At 36.8% G+C, this 22,867-nt stretch overlaps 1 protein-coding gene across 1 annotated transcript; it reads right to left on the bottom strand.

The window, feature by feature from the left end:
• Positions 1–575: 575 nt before the first annotated feature.
• NBN (nibrin) lies at positions 576–22,734 on the bottom strand. Its single transcript, XM_054631836.2, has 16 exons — positions 22,569–22,734; positions 20,827–20,960; positions 19,076–19,221; positions 17,672–17,831; positions 17,167–17,270; positions 11,509–11,626; positions 11,051–11,241; positions 9,897–9,997; positions 8,278–8,410; positions 7,584–7,841; positions 6,844–7,312; positions 4,803–4,874; positions 3,440–3,595; positions 2,329–2,442; positions 1,274–1,323; positions 576–771 (listed from the first exon to the last, which is right to left on the bottom strand). The coding sequence occupies exons 1-16, from the start codon at positions 22,597–22,599 to the stop codon at positions 741–743; spliced, it is 2,268 nt and encodes a 755-aa protein (XP_054487811.2). The 5' UTR covers positions 22,600–22,734; the 3' UTR covers positions 576–740.
• Between the last annotated feature and the right edge of the window lie 133 nt (positions 22,735–22,867).

Genomic DNA, 22,867 nt, shown 5'->3' with positions numbered 1-22,867 from the left:
AGTGATTGCAAAAAGTAAAGGCATAAGAGAAAGAAATGGGTCATAAAACTCCAAACTGGAGTGTAACAGCTCTTTAAGACTTTGTCTGGCTTGGAAGTAGGTTTTAACAAATGAACATTCAACCAAACCGATTTAAAGGTGTAAATGAAAATATGTTCAAGCAAGAGAAAAAGAAGCTGTTTTTTTCAGTTCCAAGATACTCTGTACCAGTAACAATAGCATATGCTCTATAAAATGAACCACAAAAAAATGGTTCATTATGAATCATATAATGATCATATCTTATCAACCATATCATATCATGATCAAATACCAGTTGCATCTCAGCCTCAATAGATTTTCAATTCTTAAGATAATACCTTTGAAAATGCCTAATTAACAAAGCCTTTCTAAAAAACTAAAAAATAGCCTGATGCTAACTTCCTTTTTTTCCCCAAAACAGTACCAATAACCAAACATTAGAAATAGCCTAAAATGAAATCCTAACTATCTAAGTATTTTACTGAGCATTACTCTGAAGTAACTAATGGGAAGGTCTTGACAATGGTGCAATCTGTAAGTACCAAGCAGTGAAAGGAACTTTTCTTTTTCTTTAATAAAAGCAAGACTTAGAAAACATGTCTTACAATAAGAGATATTCAAATGGTCACATATAGGAACATCATACACACTGTAACCAGGAAACCTAAGAAACAGAAAGCAGGTTTTGCCAGAGAAACACTGTAAATCTAGGTCACAATTTATCTTCTTCTTTTCACGTTAGGATCATATCTGCAACAAAAAAATAAAATCTATGTCACAAATAAGTAAAACAATGATATTCAAAGTTTATATAGCTAGACAATGTGATGCAAACAGCTTTATTACATATTCATAACAAGGGAATAGCCAGTGCTCAGTCCTTTCCCTGACTACACTCCTATAATTAACTACAGTTACTACTATTTGAATGAAGTATGCATGAGATACAAGAACCTCTGTATGAACTTAAGACAACTCATAATGAAATTTTCAGAGATGCTGACAGTCATGAAATCTTTTCATGTCTTCTCCTCCAACTCACCTCCTCCCATTTTCCATGTTAAATGAAGCCTGAATAGGTTGTTTTTTTCCCCAGAGAAATTGTTGAACCACTTCTGACTACATTTTATATATGAGAATACATGAAATTTTATAAAGACTAGTCAAAGTAATCTCTTCTAAAATCAGAATTTGTCCAAAAAATGTGATGCAAAAAATACACATTTTTTAAGTACAAACATAAAAGTCTTACCTAAAGAGATCATCAGCAAGTGATTCTTCTCTTGCATGTCGTTTCTGTTCCTGAGAAAGTTGATTTAATATTTGATTGTTAAAGATAATTCTAATGAGCTATCTAGAAAAACAATATTCCTGCACTAACAGAGTTTTCCCCGAAGAAGTAAGTTTTCTCTAAGTACTCCATTTAGTGCATATTCACATTAGACAAGTTATTTCACTACTCAAATTTGGCTACTGCTACCAAGTAATGAAATGGAATTGTTTGTGAAAGGTGTCAATTTTGGTCAGAAATGTGGTTTTTTTAGGTTTTAAGCACCATTATAGAAATATAATTTTTTAAATCTGATTATTTGTGTATAAGGGGAATTTTAATTAGCATTATCTATATTCAGAGATTAAAAAAATGAGATAAGAAGTGTTGATGCAACTGCATCTCAATCAGGCTGTGGAAACAGTATGACTCATCAGCAAGTATTTGTAAGGAAACTATCCGAAAATGAAACTGCTAAACAACTGCCATGATAAGTGTTTTTTTAGGACTTCTATATCTAAAGAGATGCACAAAAGAAAAAAATATTAAATTTGTTCTTACTACATCTCTTCAGTATACTCCAATAGAGTTTTACTCATGCATTTTCTGTTCCATTCAAGACTAGAATATCAAATGTACTGTAGAACTATTTGAACACAGTTAGCCACACAGAAATTCTTCCTAGCTCCCTGTCACATTTTTACAAGTCACGAGTTTACATAGCGCTTATTTCACTCATCAAAAGATTGTTCTCATTTAGGTTACTGGTTTTCCTTTCTATAAATATTTCTGATTACGTGAGTGTTGCATGCCAAATGAATTTAAATAACCAGAAAAAGATGAGTGTTACCACTGACCTCTGACATTTAGTAACTTTACTACTGTACATGCTCCCATGAGCATGTGTGGATGACTAACCAGCTGAGGTTTTATCAAAAAATAAAATCCTGAAGTATTCCAGTAATGATCACAGGTTGGTATGACCACTTACATTAGTCAAGTTTTTATTTGATCATGTTTAAAAACTAATTTCTTACCTCCATTTCTTGCCTTAACCAGTCTTCTAGCTCTGAATTCTTTTTAGCATGGTGAGCAATCAAATCTGATCCTCCAATAATGTGTGGAAGTTGTCCTGCCCCAGGGTAAGCTACCTGTTGGACAATAAATTGTTACAACTACAAGGCAAACAGAGTGCAAATAAAAGATCTATTTTAACTAATTGAGAAAGTGTATTCAGATATCACAGAAGAAAGTCAGGCAGTCTTTTTCTGATTAACATTCAAAGATCATATTTAAAAAAGTTAAAAAAGCATTTACAGAAAGCTATTAACTCCCTCCTTTCACCAAAAGAAACAAACAAAAATACATCTGGTAAGTTAAATATAATAAATGAATTTCATAGCGCATTAAGTGGTGTTTGAAATATCGATAAATATCAGTTTATATTTTACTGTCAGATTGCATAAGCATCTGTAACAAAACAGTGGAAAAGAAACTATTATCCAAAATTAAAACATTATCTAAAAATGAGAGCATACTCCCAGCAAGTAGTATTATCTGATCACATTCTATACATAGTATTTTACTGAAGTGCCTTTCTAGTCATCTCATACCATATGATTTTACTTTTTATTTTATTTTTAATATAAGCTGAAGTGGTACTTTTACACTGAACACCATGAATCATTTTGCAATTGTCTTCAGGACCCAAGCAAGCAATCATCTTACCTTCTTTATGATATAACTTTAGTTCTATTTCTAAATACAAGATTTATTAGTTAAAATGGAAGATTCTGAATCAGCCTATGCTGTATATATAGGTCTTTGGAGAAGTGGAATTGCTAGCTTTTGGAGGTATAACTGAAGTTATGGTAGTTATCACTTACCAACTTATTCCAAGTAACAGCTTAGAACAGGGAATACAAAGTATCTAAATCTAGCACAAGGTAAGCCTTTGTCAACCTGGTACTTCTTCAGTCAATTAACAAAATACTTTTTACAGTATAATGTGGTATTTAAATTGTTTCTTTCTTTAGTTATTATCAATTTATAAAAAAACTTTAGTAACACATTTCTACAATCTGAAGGCAACACTTTTTAGTATTTTTAAATAGTGCCATCTTGTGACCATTCAAAAAACACACCAACCTTTTTGAACATTTTGAAATTTTTCTTTCCCCCATAGCTGTTATTTCCAGGGAGATGACTGTTCTGTCTTGGATGGCTGACAACCAGTGACCTAAACTCTGTCAACAGAAGCCTGCTAGGAAGATTGCTGGACTCATCTTGCAGTTTGCTGTGGTTCTTATGTAGGAAGAAAAAGAAAGAAGCATTCAAGTGTGTTAACAGACATACAGCATATCTCACAGTACAAACTGTAGAGATATTATCATAAGCAGAGCTAAACAAAAGTTAGGATTACAAAACAGTGAGGGAAAGCAGGAGCAGTGCTAGAAGCTAAGATTATGTACAAACTTCTCAGCCTCCTTATATACTATGAATAGAGTAAATTTGTTTTGCTTGTGTTTAGATACATATTTAAATGCTCCATGGCAGACAAAGTTGAACATCTTCAGCTCAATTCTAGCCTATAGATATCTGCCCAACATTCGGGCTGCAGGCTGAATTTGATTAATATATCAAATTTTTCTTGTCCATGAGAATGCTCATACATCAGCAAGTTTGCATGCACACTTTGCTGCCTGGGGCTACATCTATGTGGATTCCAAAGGAGTCTGTGCACAGGACAAGCTCACAAGTAACATTGAACTATGTTCAAGGACAGCTGAGCCCAGATGCAGTACAGCTGCTTTATAGTAAAATATAACAGTAAGTCCTTTAATCTGAGCTGACCCTGCACTTAGGTATACCTGCTCAGCATTCCCTCTCCTTGGTTTTTTTTTTTTGTATGGGGGTGAAATGGTATTATTCTGTCCCTTGTTGACTGGCTACACTCTATCTCTTCAGAACTTTTTTTATTTCAGTTCCATTCAGCCTAGTCTCCTTTCCTCTGCCTCACTGCCACTCCAAGCAATTCTCCTCTCCTTCCTTCATCTCACCTACAAAAAAAATCAGCATGCTATCTACTGTTAATCACTGTATATGACATCTATTTTCCCCATGCTCCATCTCTTCCATTTTAGTTGTGATCTTACAGCAGACAAGATTACATCCCTGGCAGGTCTTTAAGTAGTAATCTAAGAAAATCATCAGTACAACTATTAACCACAGCAAAGAGTTAATACAGTGACATATAGTTTCAGTCACCTTTAAGTATCCACCAAATGCCATTACAGAAGCACCCAGATGAACTACTTTTTTTCACAGTCTACAAGCTGGACTGCACTATTCAAATTTACATAGGATTATGTTAAGGAGTACAATCCTCCAAACCTCCTTTACCCTGAAACAGGATCCAAAAATACTATGTTCTGAAGAGCAAAATTTTGATGTCTTTTTGTAATGCTTCTTAAAGTTCGCTGTTCAAACTTACAATTGGCTGGCTCCTTACCAAGACTGGAGACTCCGGCTTGATATCAGTTTTCATTTCTGAAGTTAGAACTGATCCAAGTTCGTCTTCTTTCTATTTGATTAAAAATTATTTTAAATATAAAACTGAAATGAAATAGAAATTTAATTACATAGCATTGTTTTCTGCTCTTTAAGGTAGAATAAACATATTCAAATCAATATAAATCTTTAGACAGGAAAGAAATTGTCCTGTACATTAATTTTTTAATGATTTTATGCAAACTGCAACAATCATTGGAGATTCTCTCTATTAAAAAATCACTACTGTTTGTTAACTTGTTTTTTTTTTCTTTCTTCCTTATACACTAGGAAGTTTTGTCCATCTGTACAATCTTCAAAGTTCTGTCAGGTTCTGGAAAACTGTAAAAGCTTTTGAATATAAAAAGTAACATTTTCAATTTGATATTTGAAGTGTACATATGTGTAGAAAGGGCATTTTATTACCACGACAAGAAAGTGTTCTGCAGGTTGATTATGTCCTACAGTTTAAAACTAGATTTGCATTACATAAATTATTTTCAATGTTTGATAAAATACCAAATCAGCTTTATGCACCTTATGGTTTTTGAGTCAATTGCTCACATTCTTTGTCTTGTCAGATACACAAGGTGCATCTGTACTTAGAGAAAACAGTTATCAAATTTGCCTGGGGACCTTTATAATGAAATCTCCTTCCTAGTCCACTGGAAATGTATTTTACATTAATAAAGTAGGTCATTATTAAACTATGAAAAGACTTCTTTTCAGCAGAAATCTTTAAGTGCATATCTGCTAAAGTACCAGTTTAGTGGCACATAAGATTATTTTTCTCCTTCCTGACAAGAAGTTAGACTAGAAAAACTTTCCCAGCACCAAACAACAAAATTCAATAGACTATTGCAAACACCAATTTTAGTCTGCCAGTATGCTCAGACCTAATAAAAAGTACCTACTGTCTGATAGTGTAAAAAGAAAGAAACAAAATTCTCTATATTAGAGGACTTGTCTTTTTAAGTTTGCCTGTTAGTAACAGACACAAAAAAAGAGCATTATAATGAAGTTAAAGTTCACACTTTGCCAGAAGTGAGCTCCAGTAAAGCATCAACAAGGGTGTCAAGCTGCTCTGACCTACGCATGCATGGACAATTACTAATTCTTATGTGGTCCAAGGAATCTTGCAAATTCCAGTTAATCATGCATTCAAACTTTTAAACACTTAAACACTGTCTACTCTGTAAATGGACTGGACAGTAAGTGCTAAAATATATATTCTAAATAAAAAATAAACTTTTGCTCTTATTCCTATTGTATTGTTAATACTCTAGACCTTTCAACATTGTCGGAAAAAAAGAAAAGCAAGTTTATAAAGGAAAACAAAGTGATCATTGTTAACTCAATGTGTATGGTTTTCTTCATACCTCTTAGAAAATTTCCTTAGTGTCAAAAACAAAAAACAAGAAAATAATCACAAAAACACAAGCTGTGTTTTGGTTTTGCTGTTGTTTTTGTTGGGTTTGGTATTAAATTTCTCATACGGGAATTTTAATAATCTTTCACACAATATCAAAAGACTCAAAAGATGTTTGACAGTACTGTGGTATTCAACAGAAGAGATCAACTAGAAGTTTCTTTAGAAAATTAATTACAAAAATATAATTGAGTACTATCTTAGTATAAATAACAATACTGTAATTAACACAGCAACAAGCATTATGAAAAATTTTTCTTGGACTACAAATATATTCTCCTGTTCTACTTACAGTATATAAAGTTAAAAGGAAATGTTCAGAATACAAGCAATAAGCAAAGACAAAAATGCCCAGAAGAATGAAAAAACATTTAGCTAGGTGTAAAACTGCAATGTTCACATGTAAAAGATGAATCATTCTGAACTAAAAATTGATGTATGAGATTTAAGCAAACAAATATTACAGAGCCATTTTCTTTATGCAGGCAACCTCCTCCTTAAAGGAATTAATTGCATCCTTCTAACAAAGTTGCAAATTTCAAGATTAGGCACCTGAGAAGAATATAAAACTTACCAATACTTTATTCTCCTCTTGCTGATTTACAGTTACTTCTGGAATCCTGCTTCCTTTGGCTTCCAAACATCGTTTTTTTCGTTTAGTTCTTTGAGCTTCCTGGTCATGATCTGCCATTTGATCTTCCCAGTCTATGTCTCCACTTCCAAACACAACTTCTAGTGCTTCTGTATCTTCAGATAAATCATCTAATTCCTTTCTCTTTTTTGGTGCATGATTTTCTCTAGAAGTGGTTTTAGTGTCTGTTCTATCACTTGTTAGTTTGACACTTTCCCTCATAGGCTTCATACCCATGTCTTCTGCAAAATTTGGGTTTGGGTCAAGGATGTTATTTTTCTTTTGATGCTGTTTTGCTTCACTATTGCAGATCAATGAAGTTGTGGATTCAGTGCACTTGGGAAGAGGTGATGACCTTTCCTCCAATTTTGCTATTTTGGGTACAGATGTTTCTTCTTCTTCAGCTCTTTCCCTTAGCCAGAAAAAAATTACAAAAGAAAGAAATTACAAAAGCATTTTTGAGTATGATTAGCTGTACCCACAACATAACAGCTTCTGGAGTTTTAGGGACTGCATTGTGAAATTTAAAGTACCCTTGAGGAAAAGCTTTCTATTCTAGGAATTTGATCTAAATACCTTTTTAAGTATATGTCAAATTTAAAGTACATTGCTTGAGTTAAAATTTTCCAGAAACATCATGAACATACCAATAAGAGAAGTAATGGCAAGAACATTTCAAGTACCTTTTTCTGGAAACCTGGAAGTAATTTGTAATTGGGTTTGGATGACATGAAGCACTCTCACAAGGTTTGCCAGCTTCTGGAATTTTAGATGGTGAGACAGGCTGACTTCTTTGACTGAATCCAGATGTTCTGTTCCCTCTAGGTATCGATGTTCCTGCATTTACACTGCCACTTGTACCACTGCTTTTCTTTCCAGTCGTATCCTGGAAAGCCATTTTCTTTTGTCTATGCACCTGGGAAGTATTCTTTATCTCCATACTAGATTAGAGAGGAAAGAAATACTAAATGACACATGGGAGGTTACCAGAGATACATCAAATCAGAGATACACTTTTTAATAAGCTATACCTGTACTTTGAATAAACTTATAAACAATGTGCTAAAAACAAACTGTGAAACCTGCTATGATCAATACATTTTTATAATTGTGAAATGGCTTGAAAATTTTTAATAGTTCAGACAGTCAAGACAGATGTGCAGTATCTACATGTGTATTTGAAAGTCATCTAAATCCTATGGGATGCTTTCTGTAATCTAGTACTCAAAAGCAGAAATTATCTCAAAGTGACAGCAATTTAGTGAATGGCATTTCTAACCCTGTATATCTTTCCCCACGGCAATGATACAGTTCCTCTGCCATAAAAGACTGCTCTATTTGCAAGTATTAGCTTAGAAATTGCCATGAATACTTTACCATGTCTGCTCTTCTGTATCAGCTATGTATAAGGAGCTGCTCTCTGCAGCAGTTGGCATTATGGTTTCATCCACAGCCAGACTCTGGGAAATGGCTCGGCCTACGACAGCTGATGCAGAACTTTCAGGTACAGCTGCAAGACCAACACAAGAGAAGAATCAGCAGGTTAGTATCACATCTGTGATTCTTTGCATGTGCTATTTCACATTACTACCTGATCATGTGAGATCTTTGTAAAATGATCTTAAAGCAGTTTTCATTAAAAAATAAGCAGATTTATTCATTTTAAAAAACCTGACAGCAATAGTTCTTAAGGACCATATTCTGGAATTCAGATTTAGTTAAATATTCTACTGATTAAATAATGAAATTCTGCTTAAATAAAAATGAAACATAATGAGAAATCATATACCAATATGTACATAATGTACTTTAAAAATCGTGGGGTATATATTTTATGCAAAAAAATAAAATATCTATCATACAATATATAGATCATGCAAAACTGTCAGAGCACAAAATTCCTTATATTAATCCTTTATGATGATCTCTAATGTGATTATTGTATCTGGGACACAGGTTTTTTCAATTTTAAACTCTGCTCCCTTTAAACTCTGATATATAGTCTGTTTACACAATTTCAGACAATTTAACTTTTATCCACTTAAATCGTTCAGACTGGAAACAGGAATCAGCATCTCTGCCAGTATTGCATAGATGTCCTTCTCTATTCAAAATACATTTTCAAGCAAGTAACATTCTTGCATGTAAAGACAAACTTACAAGGGTTGTTCTTTGATTTTTTTTCTTTGATTTTCTACTTGATACAACATTTTGTAGAACAAACCAGAATCTATAAAACATTATTCTGGAAATTTCATAGCAACGAAACATAGAATAATATGAAGAGGCATGAAAAGAGAGAAACAAAACCTCTTTCTGTCTCTCCAAGACTTTTGTTATTACCACATTAGCAAATACAAGCTTCAAATCAAAACTTGGAATGTCCACTCCCAAACTACTACTGCAGCAAATGTGGTGATCATGTCTCATTGTCTTAACTTATGGAAAGATTAGTTTTAGTTTTGAACTGCACAGGAGATGTCTGTATTTTCCTAAAGCAAATTCTGTTTAGAGTAAAGGGCAAAAAAGAAAAAAAAAACCCAAGCCTTAACAAATTGCTTCCATTCTTATTCTCTTGATTTCTGAAATTCATCTTTAACTTCCTGATTACTCCAGTCTTTTAGGAAAAGACAGAATAGCATGGAATTCAAACTACTACATACATATGAATTCAGTCATCACTAAAAATATGAACTTCAGATGTTTTTAAAGTAACTTTTCTTTCAAGGTCACTGTTCTATGTGTCTGCCTTTTAGGCTAGTTTTAGATCCACTTTTTTATTTATGTAAGAGTCATATAATTTTCATTGCAATTTACTGCAAGACCATTAAAAACCAATTACATCTTTGGAGTTGTATACATTTTACATAGAATGTCTCTCCTTTTTAGTGGTCTTGCAAAACAGAACAACTTGAACATTATGACTGATGTTCCTACACAAAAAGAAATACTGCTTCTTTGAGGCTGTAACTTATTACTACCCTTCTTCCAGTTACCTTTGGAAGCAGGCTGCTTTTGAGGGTTGCAGTACTTTTCTGTAGACATGAAGATAACTGCCAATCCAATTTCTGCCTCTGGAATAGCCCTAAGATTCTTACTGTTAATATACAAATAAAAAAAAAAAAAGCTTTTTCAGCACAGATTGAAAGACGAACAGGCAATAACCACAGGTATGGCAAAGTACAAAATGTTCCATTCTTCCTCCAAAAAAATCAGCCTCCAAAAACCACTACCTTTTTTCCCATTACAGTAAGTCAGCACAATTATCCTTCATTAGAGCCATGTCCTATATGTGTGAACTCCCCTGTTTCCTGCTGCTGTAGCCACTGTCTAGCTCCAGTAATCTGGCCCATACATCTCTCCTTTCCTGATTTTTTGGGCATATAACCAATTATGCTTTACTTCTGATTCAAAAATGTGTGAAAAGAGACTTGAAAAATCGGACCACTTCTTACAAGTCAGGCACCCTTTCCCCACAAATCTTCTGTACTACAGTCATGAGGAGAGATTGAGTACTGTCTTGTCTACCTAGCAGGAAAATTTAGGGGAATTAGGTTTATGTGTTAGGATTAGGATTTTGTTTCATTGTTTTAATAAAATGGCATAATGATAATCCTAACATTTATAATATATGCAGTCTGCCCTCTGAAACAAATCCTACCACCAAAACAAAAAGTAATTTTCATTAAACAGCAGCTGTTCTTTAAAAACACTGTACAAATAATTATACAACAGTGAACCACATGACCTCAAGGTGCCATCTCATCTCCTTTTGAAGAAATACATATAAACAATGAAATATTATAAAATATCTATTTTGAATTCTTAGAATATATTAATTTTAAGTTCTTTTAAACAGTAGATGAGGAACTATTTACTGCCTGTAATTTTAAAGCAGCTTTATTACAATGAATTTCTGTAGAACTGAGTTCTACAAAAATATAATAAAAAGAAGAAAGCAGGAATTCCATCAAATCCTCATGGAACTGCCAAGTTCTTTCTTTAGTTACTCTGCTAAATACTTAGAACAATGTAAAAATGACCTCTTTATAAGCAGCCTCCTGCTTAAATATGTATGCAAACACCATGACCAAGTCTCTGTAGAAGTTCTGAAATTACCCTACCGCTGTACAAGAGAACAATGCTGCACCTTTCCAAGTCAGTCAGAATGGAATCAGTCCAGTTTGTCATAGAGTCAGATCCTGAGATCTGAGAGTTTGCCAAACCCACATCAACTACACAAACTTCAGGAGAAAGTAGTAAAGGCATTTCTTTTCTTCCTTCTGTCATCAACTTTACTTCTCCTCCTCCAAGAACAACTGCTGGACCCAGTTTCTTGTGCTATAAAGAGAATGCAAAAAAAAAAAATCTTAGAATGCAGTCAGTTCAGAGGTATCAGAATACAGAACTATCAGTGTAGTGCTTCTCACTAATGCACTACTGCAGATGTAATATGTTCTGGACCTTCTCTACATTTTATCTTGCTTAGGCCACTGTGCCATAGGAAATCCTTCTTTCCTGATGAACCCAGAATGAGTGTGATTTCAGAGTGAATAAACCTGTACTTAGCTATCCCTGCAATATTTTTGCAATCTAAAGCCTGATTACCTGCTTGGCAGTTAGAAATACAAACGTTTTTCCACTGAATATTTTTTTCCTTTCATGATGCTCAGATAAATCCAAGTTATCACTGCCAATGGAAGGCTCATCAACTGGAGGATAAAAGCTGCAAGAACAGAAAATAATAGTTAAAAAATTCAGATTTGCTTATCAGTACTGACTCACAGTCCTTTCTGTTTTAAAGTTCTGAAGTTAAAATCCTACATTTCTCTGTTAAAACTACTTAGATAGATAATTTTCAAGAGATTGTTAAGAAGAAACAGAGCCCCCAATTTCTCAGCATCAAAGACAAGACCAAGACTTTCTACTTCAGTAACTAAGAAAACGCTCTAAGAAATGCACTCACCCAATCTTCTGTACACATATCCACATTCTTACTAACAATACTGACAAATGAGACTGCAACTTCATTCTGCACTTACTCTAAATAATATTAAAACTCCACAAAAAATTAGTCATCCTGCTTCCTCCACTCTCCATATGTGGACAGTCACCTCTCATTCTCTTCTACTGTTTTAAATTGTGTACCACCACACTCGAGAACAGCCTACAACCTGACAGCAGACAAATACACTTTTTTTGCTGGTGGGATGGAGAACAGAAGGGATTCACTCTGCAGATTCTCTATTAGTTCATCCAATACAGGGAAACTGAGCTGGACTTTAGCTGGGAAATATATTAGGCAAAAATAAAACTCTACCCTGTAGTCCTAAATTATGTCACAGCCTGTGACCTCAGCTCCAGTTAATGATGGCCTGCCCAGAGCATGAAAAACCTCTGGAGTTAGGACATGCATCTAATAATTTCAGGATACTTACAAGATCTTTGAGCCATATATTCACTGCTACAGCAAGTCTGACAGACCAAGATGAAGGCATATGTCAGAAAGAATGGAAACTATAGGTCAATTTTAACCAAACTATACCACATCTGTACCCAAATAGCTGTTTATGTACATAGTTTGGCTGATCACAGAACTACTTATCTTTATTCTGACAGCTGATTATGTATCCTTTACATACTACTATGCAAGAAAAAAAAAAAAAAGCACAGCAAAAAATTCAGTTTAACACCAAAGATTGGCAGATTCCAAGGAAGAAACCTATGAAATGCTGAAATATTGACGTTTCAAAATGTCATGGTTTGACGCTGGTGCAATGCCAGTGCCCCCATGAAAATATATGCTCCCTGGTGTCTGCTGTGAGATGTGACCAGGAATAGAGCAAAGCAGGCTCCAAGTTAAAAATGAAGAAGAAAAAAACTTTATTAACTTACAACTATATATAGAAAGAAACACACACAGAACTCAGAATGAAAACCCTCCAAAAACATTCCTCCTCCCCCCCAAATTTCCAATACATCCACCCCTCAGATCATCAACTCTCAGTCCATCACGACCCTTTAGATAATCAATTCTCAGTTCATCAAGGAGTGAGGAGTCCCTCTGTGCCATAGGCTTCCCCTGGAAACACAGTTGAGATCTCTTGTGTTTCCATGTCACACATGGCACCGCCCGTGGATCATTGCCATCATGACATCTTCCTTCCATGCCCAGTGCTCTCACCACTGCACATGGACCAGAGCTGCTTCTAGGGTTCCCCTTTTAGAGATGCTTTGCCCAGTTCCAAAAAAACCACAGTCTCTCACTTTTGGGACACCTGTCCCCCCCAGATTCACCCCCTGGGGCTGAGGGGTCTCAAAACCAGAGATCTTCTCCTTCACTGAAGATCGAGGGCACCGACCACCCTCCTCACCCGTCCTCACCTGTTGTCTCTGTTCACGCACTCCTTCACATAACATCACTGCACTCTCTTGGCTCCAAGCCATTGCCTCCCCCTAAATGCAGTCTTTGTGTCACAGGAAAAATGGTTCTGTCCATGGCTATACAAGAAAAGTCCAGCCAAAGGTCACTCCATCATCTCCACCTACTCAAGATTCTTCTCCATTTCTCTCGTGGCCCATTTCCTCTTACCTCATCTCTATCTCTCTTCTCATTCAACTCCACAAGGATCAGCATTTGTAAGGTTTCCATCATCCAAGAAAAGGGTTAAAAATCTTCTGCCCGTCCAGAACTCCCAGCTGTCCTGCTGGGCACCTTCTCACTGCACCCCGCCCCCTTCTCCTTCTCAGCCCGATGTGCTATCGAATTTCAAGGTGGCACAGGCACAGACACCGGCTCTCTCTCTCTCTGGGGGGCTGCCCGATGCCTCTCAGTGTTCCTCCACCCTTCCATCCTGCAGGGGCCTTCCCCTCCCCTCTGTCCAAGGCCCTGGCTCACCTCACCCGGCCGCGTGGCTCCCCCTGCCCCGCCCAGCCCGCAGCCGGCAGGGGAGCTCTGACCGGGGCTCTGTTCCGGTGTTTCACCCACCGGAACCAAGAGAAAGCTTTCCTGGGCGTTCTCTGCTTTTAACCCCCTGTGTTCTCAGAGGCGTATCCATGTCCTCAGTGGCCACACCAGATGCCAATATTCAAATCTGAGCACCTATTGGTGTGACCACAGCATCCCAAAAACCTCACTTTCTCTCAAACCAGGACACAGAAAAAAATCAATCATATGTCAACAGAAAAACATCCCTCGATCATAAAAAATAAACCTATATTTAAAGGTGAACACAGTAAAAAGCACATAAATTTTCCACTTCATCCAAATATGCAATTCAATAACTATAGGCTAAAATGTGTTAGGAAGAGGCTATATAGTTACAGGTGCTTTTAAATAATCTTCATTCTTACGTGTTCTTCACAATCAGTTCTTCAAATTTTATGTACACAATGAAAATTAGGCAACCTAAATCCACCAGATTTTGAAAGGTGAGTATTTGATCTATTTCAGCAGCCTGTTCAAATCTGTTTACAGAAATATTGTTGCATTGAATTTGAATAGATATGATAAAGCCTACTAATTTCAAGTAGAAGAAGGGCAATTCAGATTTTAATTATTATGCCAGAAGATTTCTGATAGCAGATTCTCCAGAGACAGTTATTAACCTAAGATAAATACAAGGGACAAAGTCATCTTTAAAGATGAAAGGACAAGTAAAAATGGAAAAACAAGTTTTCACTACTTTGAAACTAGACTCCAGTTTCTTTATAAATATATTTTAAAATCTCCATTTTTTAACTTTGCTTTTTTGGGATGCAATCATAATTTAAAGTTGTATGCTAATCTTTGATTTTCCTTATAAACTCTTACCCAATGCTGATCTAAGCTCAACAGGCAACAGTCTTTTGCAGTCAGGATTCTGAAGTGATCCTCATATTTGGCCTCAAGGTTTTAATAGTAACACCATTATCTAGAAAAGATCCTCTACAACCTTGAATCTCTCATTACATAGATTTTGATTCTTGGTGAGTTTCTGTTAAAAACTCCTTACTTTTCTTCTTTTTCAAAACCCTGCACTATTGACACTGGCCTGCAGTAATAAAACACATTATTTCATACAAGATTGTGCTCATGCAGCCATTTGTGAAATCTTCAGTTATTGTTCTTCCTCACATAGGTTATCAGAGAGCACCAGAGGACTGGGGGTAACACCATAAAAAACTCAAGAAGTCACACATTCATATGGGAACTGCAGGTTTGCCATTACGTGAAGTCTTACTGTAAACAAAAAGACACTTTAATTATTTTTTTCTTTTTAACTTTAAGATAATGTTTCCCTAGGCCATTTGGGAGGGACCAGCTCTACAATAATAGTAAAGATGTAATTAGCAGTGTCACCCAGTATTGCCATCTCAATATACTTTTCCTCTTTCACACCCAAACCAGTTTTGCCCCATGCTGTCTGGTGTCCTCTGGCTATACCAGCTCAGGTCAGCTCTAGCTACAATGCACAATAGAGAAATTCCCAGCTGAAGTTACAAGTAATTTTGGAAGTTTAATGAAAATAGCTGCTAAGCAAATTTTCAGCATCTTCCCACAAGCTACATCTCAAAAATATGACCTATTTAAAATGCAGCAATCTGTGTATTAAATCAGCAGTTTCATTTAGCTTGATGCAGAACTCTCTTTGAAAGCTACATAATGTGCATACTGCTAGTGTCACTACCTTTAGCCAGTTCTGGTCCTCTCAGCATCTCAAAAGTTAGCAAAAATATTTCAGAAAGGTAAACATATCCATCTGCTTCTTTTTCAGGGAGCTCTTAAAAACCAATTATACTGTCACTTTTGTATTAAATGGACACACACCCTGGCTGCAAGACAAAGACACTTTTTACTTGTTCCTGTAACAGACAGGAACAGCAGCATTACCAACAGGTAATACTCCACCAAACAAATTCCACGTTGTACAACCAATCATTAGCTTTTGATGGCTTGTATGACCTGTACTATAAAAGAAAAAAAAATCTCACAGGAAAGTATTTCAGAGAGTAATAAATAGTTTGTTTAGTTTTCTTATATCCTCAGAAAACAATGCAGAAGTTTAAGTAGAAGGGAAAGTTAGAATTCATTCAGATTCTCTCTTTCTTCTGAAACTGAAGAACAGATGAGTTTTAAGCCACTCACAGATGACTGATTTGACATATTACATAAACCCTGCTAATGTAAAGCAGCATCTAGAAACTAAGGAGTATTTCCCACCAATTTCTCCAGATTGGCATCTGTATTTTTGTAACAAGGTAGTGTCATGTTCTGTGAAATATACGTTACCACATATCAAGCACAGCTTATTGTGAATCCTCTTGTGTTGTTTCTATTTCCATGTGTGCACCAGAACCTAGTTTACTATGTACCCAGCCTCAGTCTTCAAACTGTTCTACCAATGGCTACTACCACACCTACTAAAGAACATAAATTGCCATTTCCTAACATTTATGCATATTTATGCCCATATGAATGTATATACATAGTGGGAATTTCTAACCTGTATAAACCATTTGTTCATACAATAAAAAAACCAACAACCACAACCCTCAAACAAAACACAAATGTCTCCCTTTTCAAGGTAAAATGAGTAGCAATATGGGCTCAGATGAAATTGTCACATACGATATTATGACTATTTTACATTTTCTCACATCAAGAAAATAACCAAAAGAGCTATTCTGCAGTATTTATTGATTCCAAATTAAGAATTCCCTTTTGAAGTTAATTTAACCATGAAAACAATGAATATTCTATTCTCATTTAGTGAAAGCCAATGCACATTAGTCTCACTTCATCTCTCAACAGATAATTAAAAACCTCTTCTATTTCAGAGAATTCAATGGTCAGGCTAACTCTGTTCTGACCGAAGTTTACAGTAAACTCAGTAACTAACAGCACACTGGAAAAACACGTCTAGATAATGAAAGAAACTTGAAACAATTTCTTTTATAAAAGTGTAATTTCTTTATTTTTATGTATCAATTCCCAAAAGTGTTTGAAGCAACATTTAAATACCAACAAACAAGTTCCCTTTCAGAGACAGTAACATCTCTAAGCATAGAGTCAATTCCAGAGCTCATTTTATAACTCTAGAGATGAGAATAATAAAATTGCTGGAATATTAAAATGTTACTCATATTAAGCATTCCTCCACAAATAAAATTACTATGAATTGTGTACTATGTAAAAGTCATCAGATAAATGTGTAGTTATCTGATAATCTCACTCCCATAAATTTCATTCTGCAACACAGTAAACATAATGATTTGGCAACTTACCTTACATGATTTGGCAACTGTTGCCTGGACTGAACAGCTCTGATTAATTCAGAAAAAAACTCTGGTTTTATAATTGGTCGAGCACAAATCAAAGCACATATAGTCTGAAAAAACAGAAAATACAAATTTACTTCATAGAAAAAGTTCAAATAAAATATGGTTCAACTGACATTAGCTTTTTAAGATCTAAGATGTGGAAAATAAAACAATACTGATTTGTGCTTCTAGAATTGCTTTGCTTTTAAGAGCCCAGCTTTTAATTGCTGTCTTGATTAAAGTTATGAAACTGTAGAAGGTAACCAATAAAAATCCCTAAGTCTTCAAAATTGGCTTTTTTTGTTTTCTTTCCCTTCAACCTCATGTTGACATACACATCTTCTAAACTTGGAGAAAGAAGAGTTGGCTACAGTTTTGCAGAGAAAAGTCTTGAACAGCTCTAGAATTTAATTAGCAGTTGTGGGAAAACTGCAAAACAATGCTATCAACAGGCAAAAGCTCAACATACCTTAACAGTAACTTTTACTGATACCATTACAAGGTGGGTACATTCTTTTGTCCATTCATTCACTACAAGGCCTCCAAGCTGCTGGATGGCTTGATTTAAAGCATTTTTCTGAGCTACATCTAAACATGAGGAGCAGACAACCAAAGGTTCATATTCCACTCTGCAAAGAGAGAATCGCTTAAGTTAACTCAGCCAATCATCATGATAAACAGAGCTGACTTAACTATCATATTTTGTATCTCATGGAAATGTGAAGGAAAAAAAATAGAAGACCCATACTCTAATCTAGATCAAAGTAAAATCTTCCTGCTTTAAAATTTCCTGAAGAAACAAAATACTAATTTTTGTTCAGAAAAATTAATGTCAGTTTGACCTGAAATATTTCTATGGACTTGTGGCCCTCTTACAGACATCACATAGAATTAGTGCCTCAAGAATAGAGCAAGGTCTGGGAATATCCAAAAGAAATTTGAATGTGTGCCTCCAAAAGCAGAAGTATGCTCAAGAGGACAGGTGACCAACAGATCAACACTTCAAAATACAAATGTCATAAAATGCAATTTCAAGTAAGTTTCCTAACATGTCCATTATCCTTGACCATAAGCCTTTATATCTATTTTAGATCTTCCATATCAAATTATATTATTTCATTTTTAGATTATTTAAATTTCCTTCTACTTTGCAGACTTTCTAGTACAATAGCCATGATGTATCTGGTCTCATGGTATGATTCTTGTATCATGTTTCAGGTATGTTTACCTAAAATATTAAAAAAAATTATTGTAGTAATAGGAGGAGAATGCCAAGTTTTTTCTAACGATAAATAATACCAGCAGCATTGGTAAAACTGAATAAAATTTCAAGGCACAAAGCCACCTTCTGGTTACTTTAACATTGATTTTAATGGTAATTACACTTTTTCTATTTATCTGCTAGTTCATTTTTAGAATTCTTCCTGTAAATAAACATTAGTACTGGCTACCATGTTAAATTTGGAAAAAAAAAAACAAGTTGGTTTCACATCCTCCTGCAATGTCAGTTCTTTTCTCATTACATTCTAACAAGGGCTCCAACAAACTCTAAACCTTTCTCCCTTCTTCTCATTTGGTGTAGGATTTTGTTCTTTGCCTAAAAGAGCCTGAAAATACTCTCTGTACATGACATATTATCTTCTAAAATGCCAATGTTTTCTTATCTACAATTTTAATCTCCTAGTGTCAAAATAAATTATGCAAAAATATAAGGGAAAACTATTTCAGAAGCAGGTGTGGAACACCGGCAAAATACTATGTACCTCCTTTGCTTTCTAAAAATTAATCATTGCTGTAACACTTGCAAAGTTTCATGATATACTCTTCTAAAAAATTAATTTTTTACTTGATATTTTATAATCAAAACACTTACCTAAACTTGCTCTCAAAGACTCCAAAGTTGATTCTGTCACCAGACTGCAAAGACACTGAAGCACCATTGAGTTTTGATCCATTAACAAAAGTGCCATACTTGGATGTATCTCTTACTGTTAATACAGGTACTGTGAGAGACTGACTCTGAAGATAAACATAAACAAGCCATTATAGTTTATCAGAATGAGACAGTTTTATCAGAAACAAGTTACTATCATTGTGAATCAAAGCAATGGATAAATAAGAAGCAGCCCACAAAATATCATCTTATATAAAGACTTTGGACAATAAGGCTTGCTATATATAATTATTTATCTTCTGTTTTTTGCTATAGAGGAATGAGAGAAAATATCCATGTTTTTAGCTTTAGAACTTTTGTGCTTCTTACACTTAGTCTTTTTGGAGATAGCACTTCATCTTTCTGGAGACTGTGCATGGCAGTCATTCACTGGCCCAAAGCCTGAGCTAGTGCAATTTAGCAAGGCTCTGAGATTTATTATGTTTTCACCTACCACGCAGTTCTATCCTGGGCATCAGGCTGAATAGCAAGTAAAAGCCTAAGGTCACCTGAGGGCACTTTCTTGTGCTTCCTTCCATGAGGAATGCTAGTCTTCCCTGAACTGCAGGACATGGAGACACCAGCATCTCTTGAGGTTAGATACTGTCAGATTTCCTAAGTGCTCACAAGCCAATGAGAACACTGACAGCTTGTTTTTATGAAATTCTGCCATGCAGTTATATGCTACTAGACAGAATGGATCAGGTGTGAAGGGACCACTGGAGGCGATCTAATCCAAGCTGCCTGTTGGAGCAGGTTTCCTTACAGAATGCTACTTGGGATTGTCTCCAGGTTCCTTTGGAGTATCCAGAGTAGAGACTCCATAACCCCTCTGGGCACTCTGCTCCAGTGCTGAGTCACTCTCACAGCAAAGTTCTTGTGTTTTCAGGTGGAACATTCTGTGTTCCAGTTTCTGTCATTCCTACTGTTTGGCACCACCAAGAGCCTGGCTCCATCCTCTTGACACCCTCCCAGCTATTGACAGACATGGATGAGGCCCCATCTCAGCTGTCTCTTCTCAAGGCCGAACAGGCCCAGATCCCTCAGCCTTTCCTCACAACTGAGGTGCTCCTGTTCCCTCATTATCTTCACAGCCCTCCACTGGACTCACTCCGTATTTGCAGTATTAAAGGCACAAATATATATTTTACATGTTTTATTTTAAACACTACATAAGGTTACATAAATGAAATTTCTGTTGACTGGCTTCAAAACATCTGTAACTGTCACAACACTCAGTGACAGTAAATTGCTGATTGCTAATTCTCCTTGGTATATTTTTCTTTTCCGTGCCCTAAGCAAATACAGAATTAATGATGTGAAATGAAACAGAAGCTAAGTCTGCAGTAAAACAACTAAAGCATTTCCCAGAACCTAAAATTTATCTGTGTAATGAAACTTAATTGCATCATTTTCCTGCTATGATTATTTAATACAAATTCCTAGTGAATCTTTGGGATAAAAGGAAGCTTGGACTACTAAAATTATGCCACAGAATTCCTCAATGAAAGCAAACAAACCTAAGGAAAAAAAAAAACAAATTTCAAGATTAAAAAAAATAAACTACAGGTGATCAATGGTTCTACTCCAAGCATAAAACTGGTGAGAGCAAAATGAGAGCATGCATGGTCATGGCAGCCTGGATCAGCCCCACAGAGCACTGATAATGCAGTAAAATGGTGGCTACTTACAGGGCTTGTTTCAGGCCGACTTACGGTCAGAACTGCGTGACTTCGGCTGATGGACTGATCATCCTGAATCAAAATTGTGCAGTTCCTGCGTCCAACAACGTATTCTACACCGCTTAAAAGCCGATAGGGCTCTCCTGGAAATCAACAAGAGACAGAAAAATAACAATTTAGAAAAAAACCACACCAAAATACCTGAAGCACATGGGAGAGACATTGAGAAGTCTGTAGGACATCTAAACCTCAGCTCTGCCATGCATCATTTATGGTCAGAGCATGGTGCCAATAATGCCAAAGTTGTGGGTTTTATCCCCATATGTTCCATTCACTTAAGAACTGGACTCAATGATCCTTCCAACTTAGACTATTCTGTGACTCTGAATTCTGTGACTCTGAATAGAATTATCCATTTAGCTTATAGACAAAACCTCTTTCTTTCTTTCTTGCTCCCTTGCTCTGTCCATTATAAAGGGATACATTTTATGATAAATCAGTTTCAAAAGTGGCAGCACAATTTTTTTAAGGACAATATATTTTTACCAATACTTTACTGAAGATTAAGTGCAACATCTAGAATAAAAAAAAACCCTCAATGTAAGATAGGTTTTCTAAAACACCTTTATAAGGGTACCTGATTTTTTGAGGTTTTATTATTTATTCACATAACTGATTAAGAGGTTCAGAGGAAAATGTCTTCCTAATGAATGTAAGGAGATCTTCATGGAAATCAAATTGACACTTAGTAAGTCCAGCCTCTGACCAATGCTTATGCTTTGTACCTGTCACCTGGACCCAGTGGTGGCTTCCCAGTGAATGGCTTGACTTCCCGAGGGTGTGCTACCACTGGTCAACAGAAACAAAAACGTTCCTTGATGAATACAAGTACGTAAAGATAGACTCCAGTTATCGACCCTGGCAAATAACTTTCAAAATATGAACTGTGCAGAAATTATCATTCTGAATAGAATGAAGAGTGTTTTGATTCACTCAAGAGCTCTCTAAGCAGTAAGAGGTAAATCAGTTCATTTCAACATGATTAGCTGCTGTATCCACGAGGAAATAAATCAAACATCCCAAATTTCCTCCCAGTGAACCAGGAAATAGAGCAGATGCAGTTGTGTTAAGTCTGTTCCTTACAAGCACTTAGGAAGAAATATACGTATTACACGAGACCTATTATTAAAGTTCCCATCAACAAGAAAACAAAGAAGAGTATAGAGGAGATTTAGTTTCAAAACTCTCCATGCAAGAAACGCCATGAACTTCAACACTTGGTCCTTGAAACATCAACACAATAGTTACACATCGTTTCTGAGGCTGCTGCCTCAGAGTTCAACTCTCCGGCTATTTCAAAGCAGGACTCTGTAGCCTGTAGCACCCTAAGACATCCCACACGGGTTCGAAAAGCAGCCCTACTGCGTTTAGCAGGCGCTGTGGTCGGCAGTGCTCCAGGGAAATACGGAGGCTTCGGCGAGGACGAACGCCCCGAGCGACCAGGATTTAGATCAGCATCGGCCCGAGGCAAGACGGACACGCCCGCCCGGCTGGAGCCAGCCCTGGGGCCGCCATCAGCCCTGGGGCAGCCATCAGCCCGGCTGGAGCCAGCCCTGGGGCAGCCATCAGCGCTGGGGCAGCCATCAGCCCGGCACGCCCGGGGACCGCGCAGCGGCGGAAGGGGCGGCGAGGGGCCCGCAGTGCCGGGGCCCAGCCCGCCGGAGCGGCGGAGGCGTCTGGCGTTCCCTCACCTTTTCCCGAAGCGGGCACCAGCTTCCACATCCTGGAGCTCCGCCCGGCAGCCCCCGGCGACCCGGACAAGGCCGGGCCGGGGAGAGAAAATCCCGGGAACTACCGCTGCCGCCGCGATCCCGCGCGCCGGGCCGGGATAAGGGGAGGGACGCGACCGAGGGCGCCGCCTACTGGCCTCGCGCTACCTCTGCAGCCGTGGGCCGGCGCGCGTGCGCGGGGCGGGGCCGGGAGCTTGGGCGGGGCCGGGAGCTGGGCCGAGACGGAGGCGGGGCGGGGCAGAGGCGGGGCCGAGGGCGGG

This window comes from Agelaius phoeniceus, chromosome 1 (genome assembly GCF_051311805.1).
Source record: "Agelaius phoeniceus isolate bAgePho1 chromosome 1, bAgePho1.hap1, whole genome shotgun sequence".
Taxonomy (NCBI): Eukaryota; Metazoa; Chordata; class Aves; order Passeriformes; family Icteridae; genus Agelaius; species Agelaius phoeniceus.
The sequence above is the reverse complement of the archived record's forward strand: the minus strand, read 5'-3'. Positions and strand labels throughout refer to the sequence as shown.

Excerpts from the sequence above, each read along its gene's own strand:
- NBN (XM_054631836.2), bottom strand. The coding sequence starts at position 22,599 with ATGTGGAAGCTGGTGCCCGCTTCGGGAAAAG. Across the intron at positions 8,411-9,896 it reads AAAGCAGCCTGCTTCCAAAG|CTGTACCTGAAAGTTCTGCA; the intron begins GTAACTGGAAGA and ends TTGGTCTTGCAG. Across the intron at positions 772-1,273 it reads CTTGCTGATGATCTCTTTAG|ATATGATCCTAACGTGAAAA; the intron begins GTAAGACTTTTA and ends TTTTTGTTGCAG.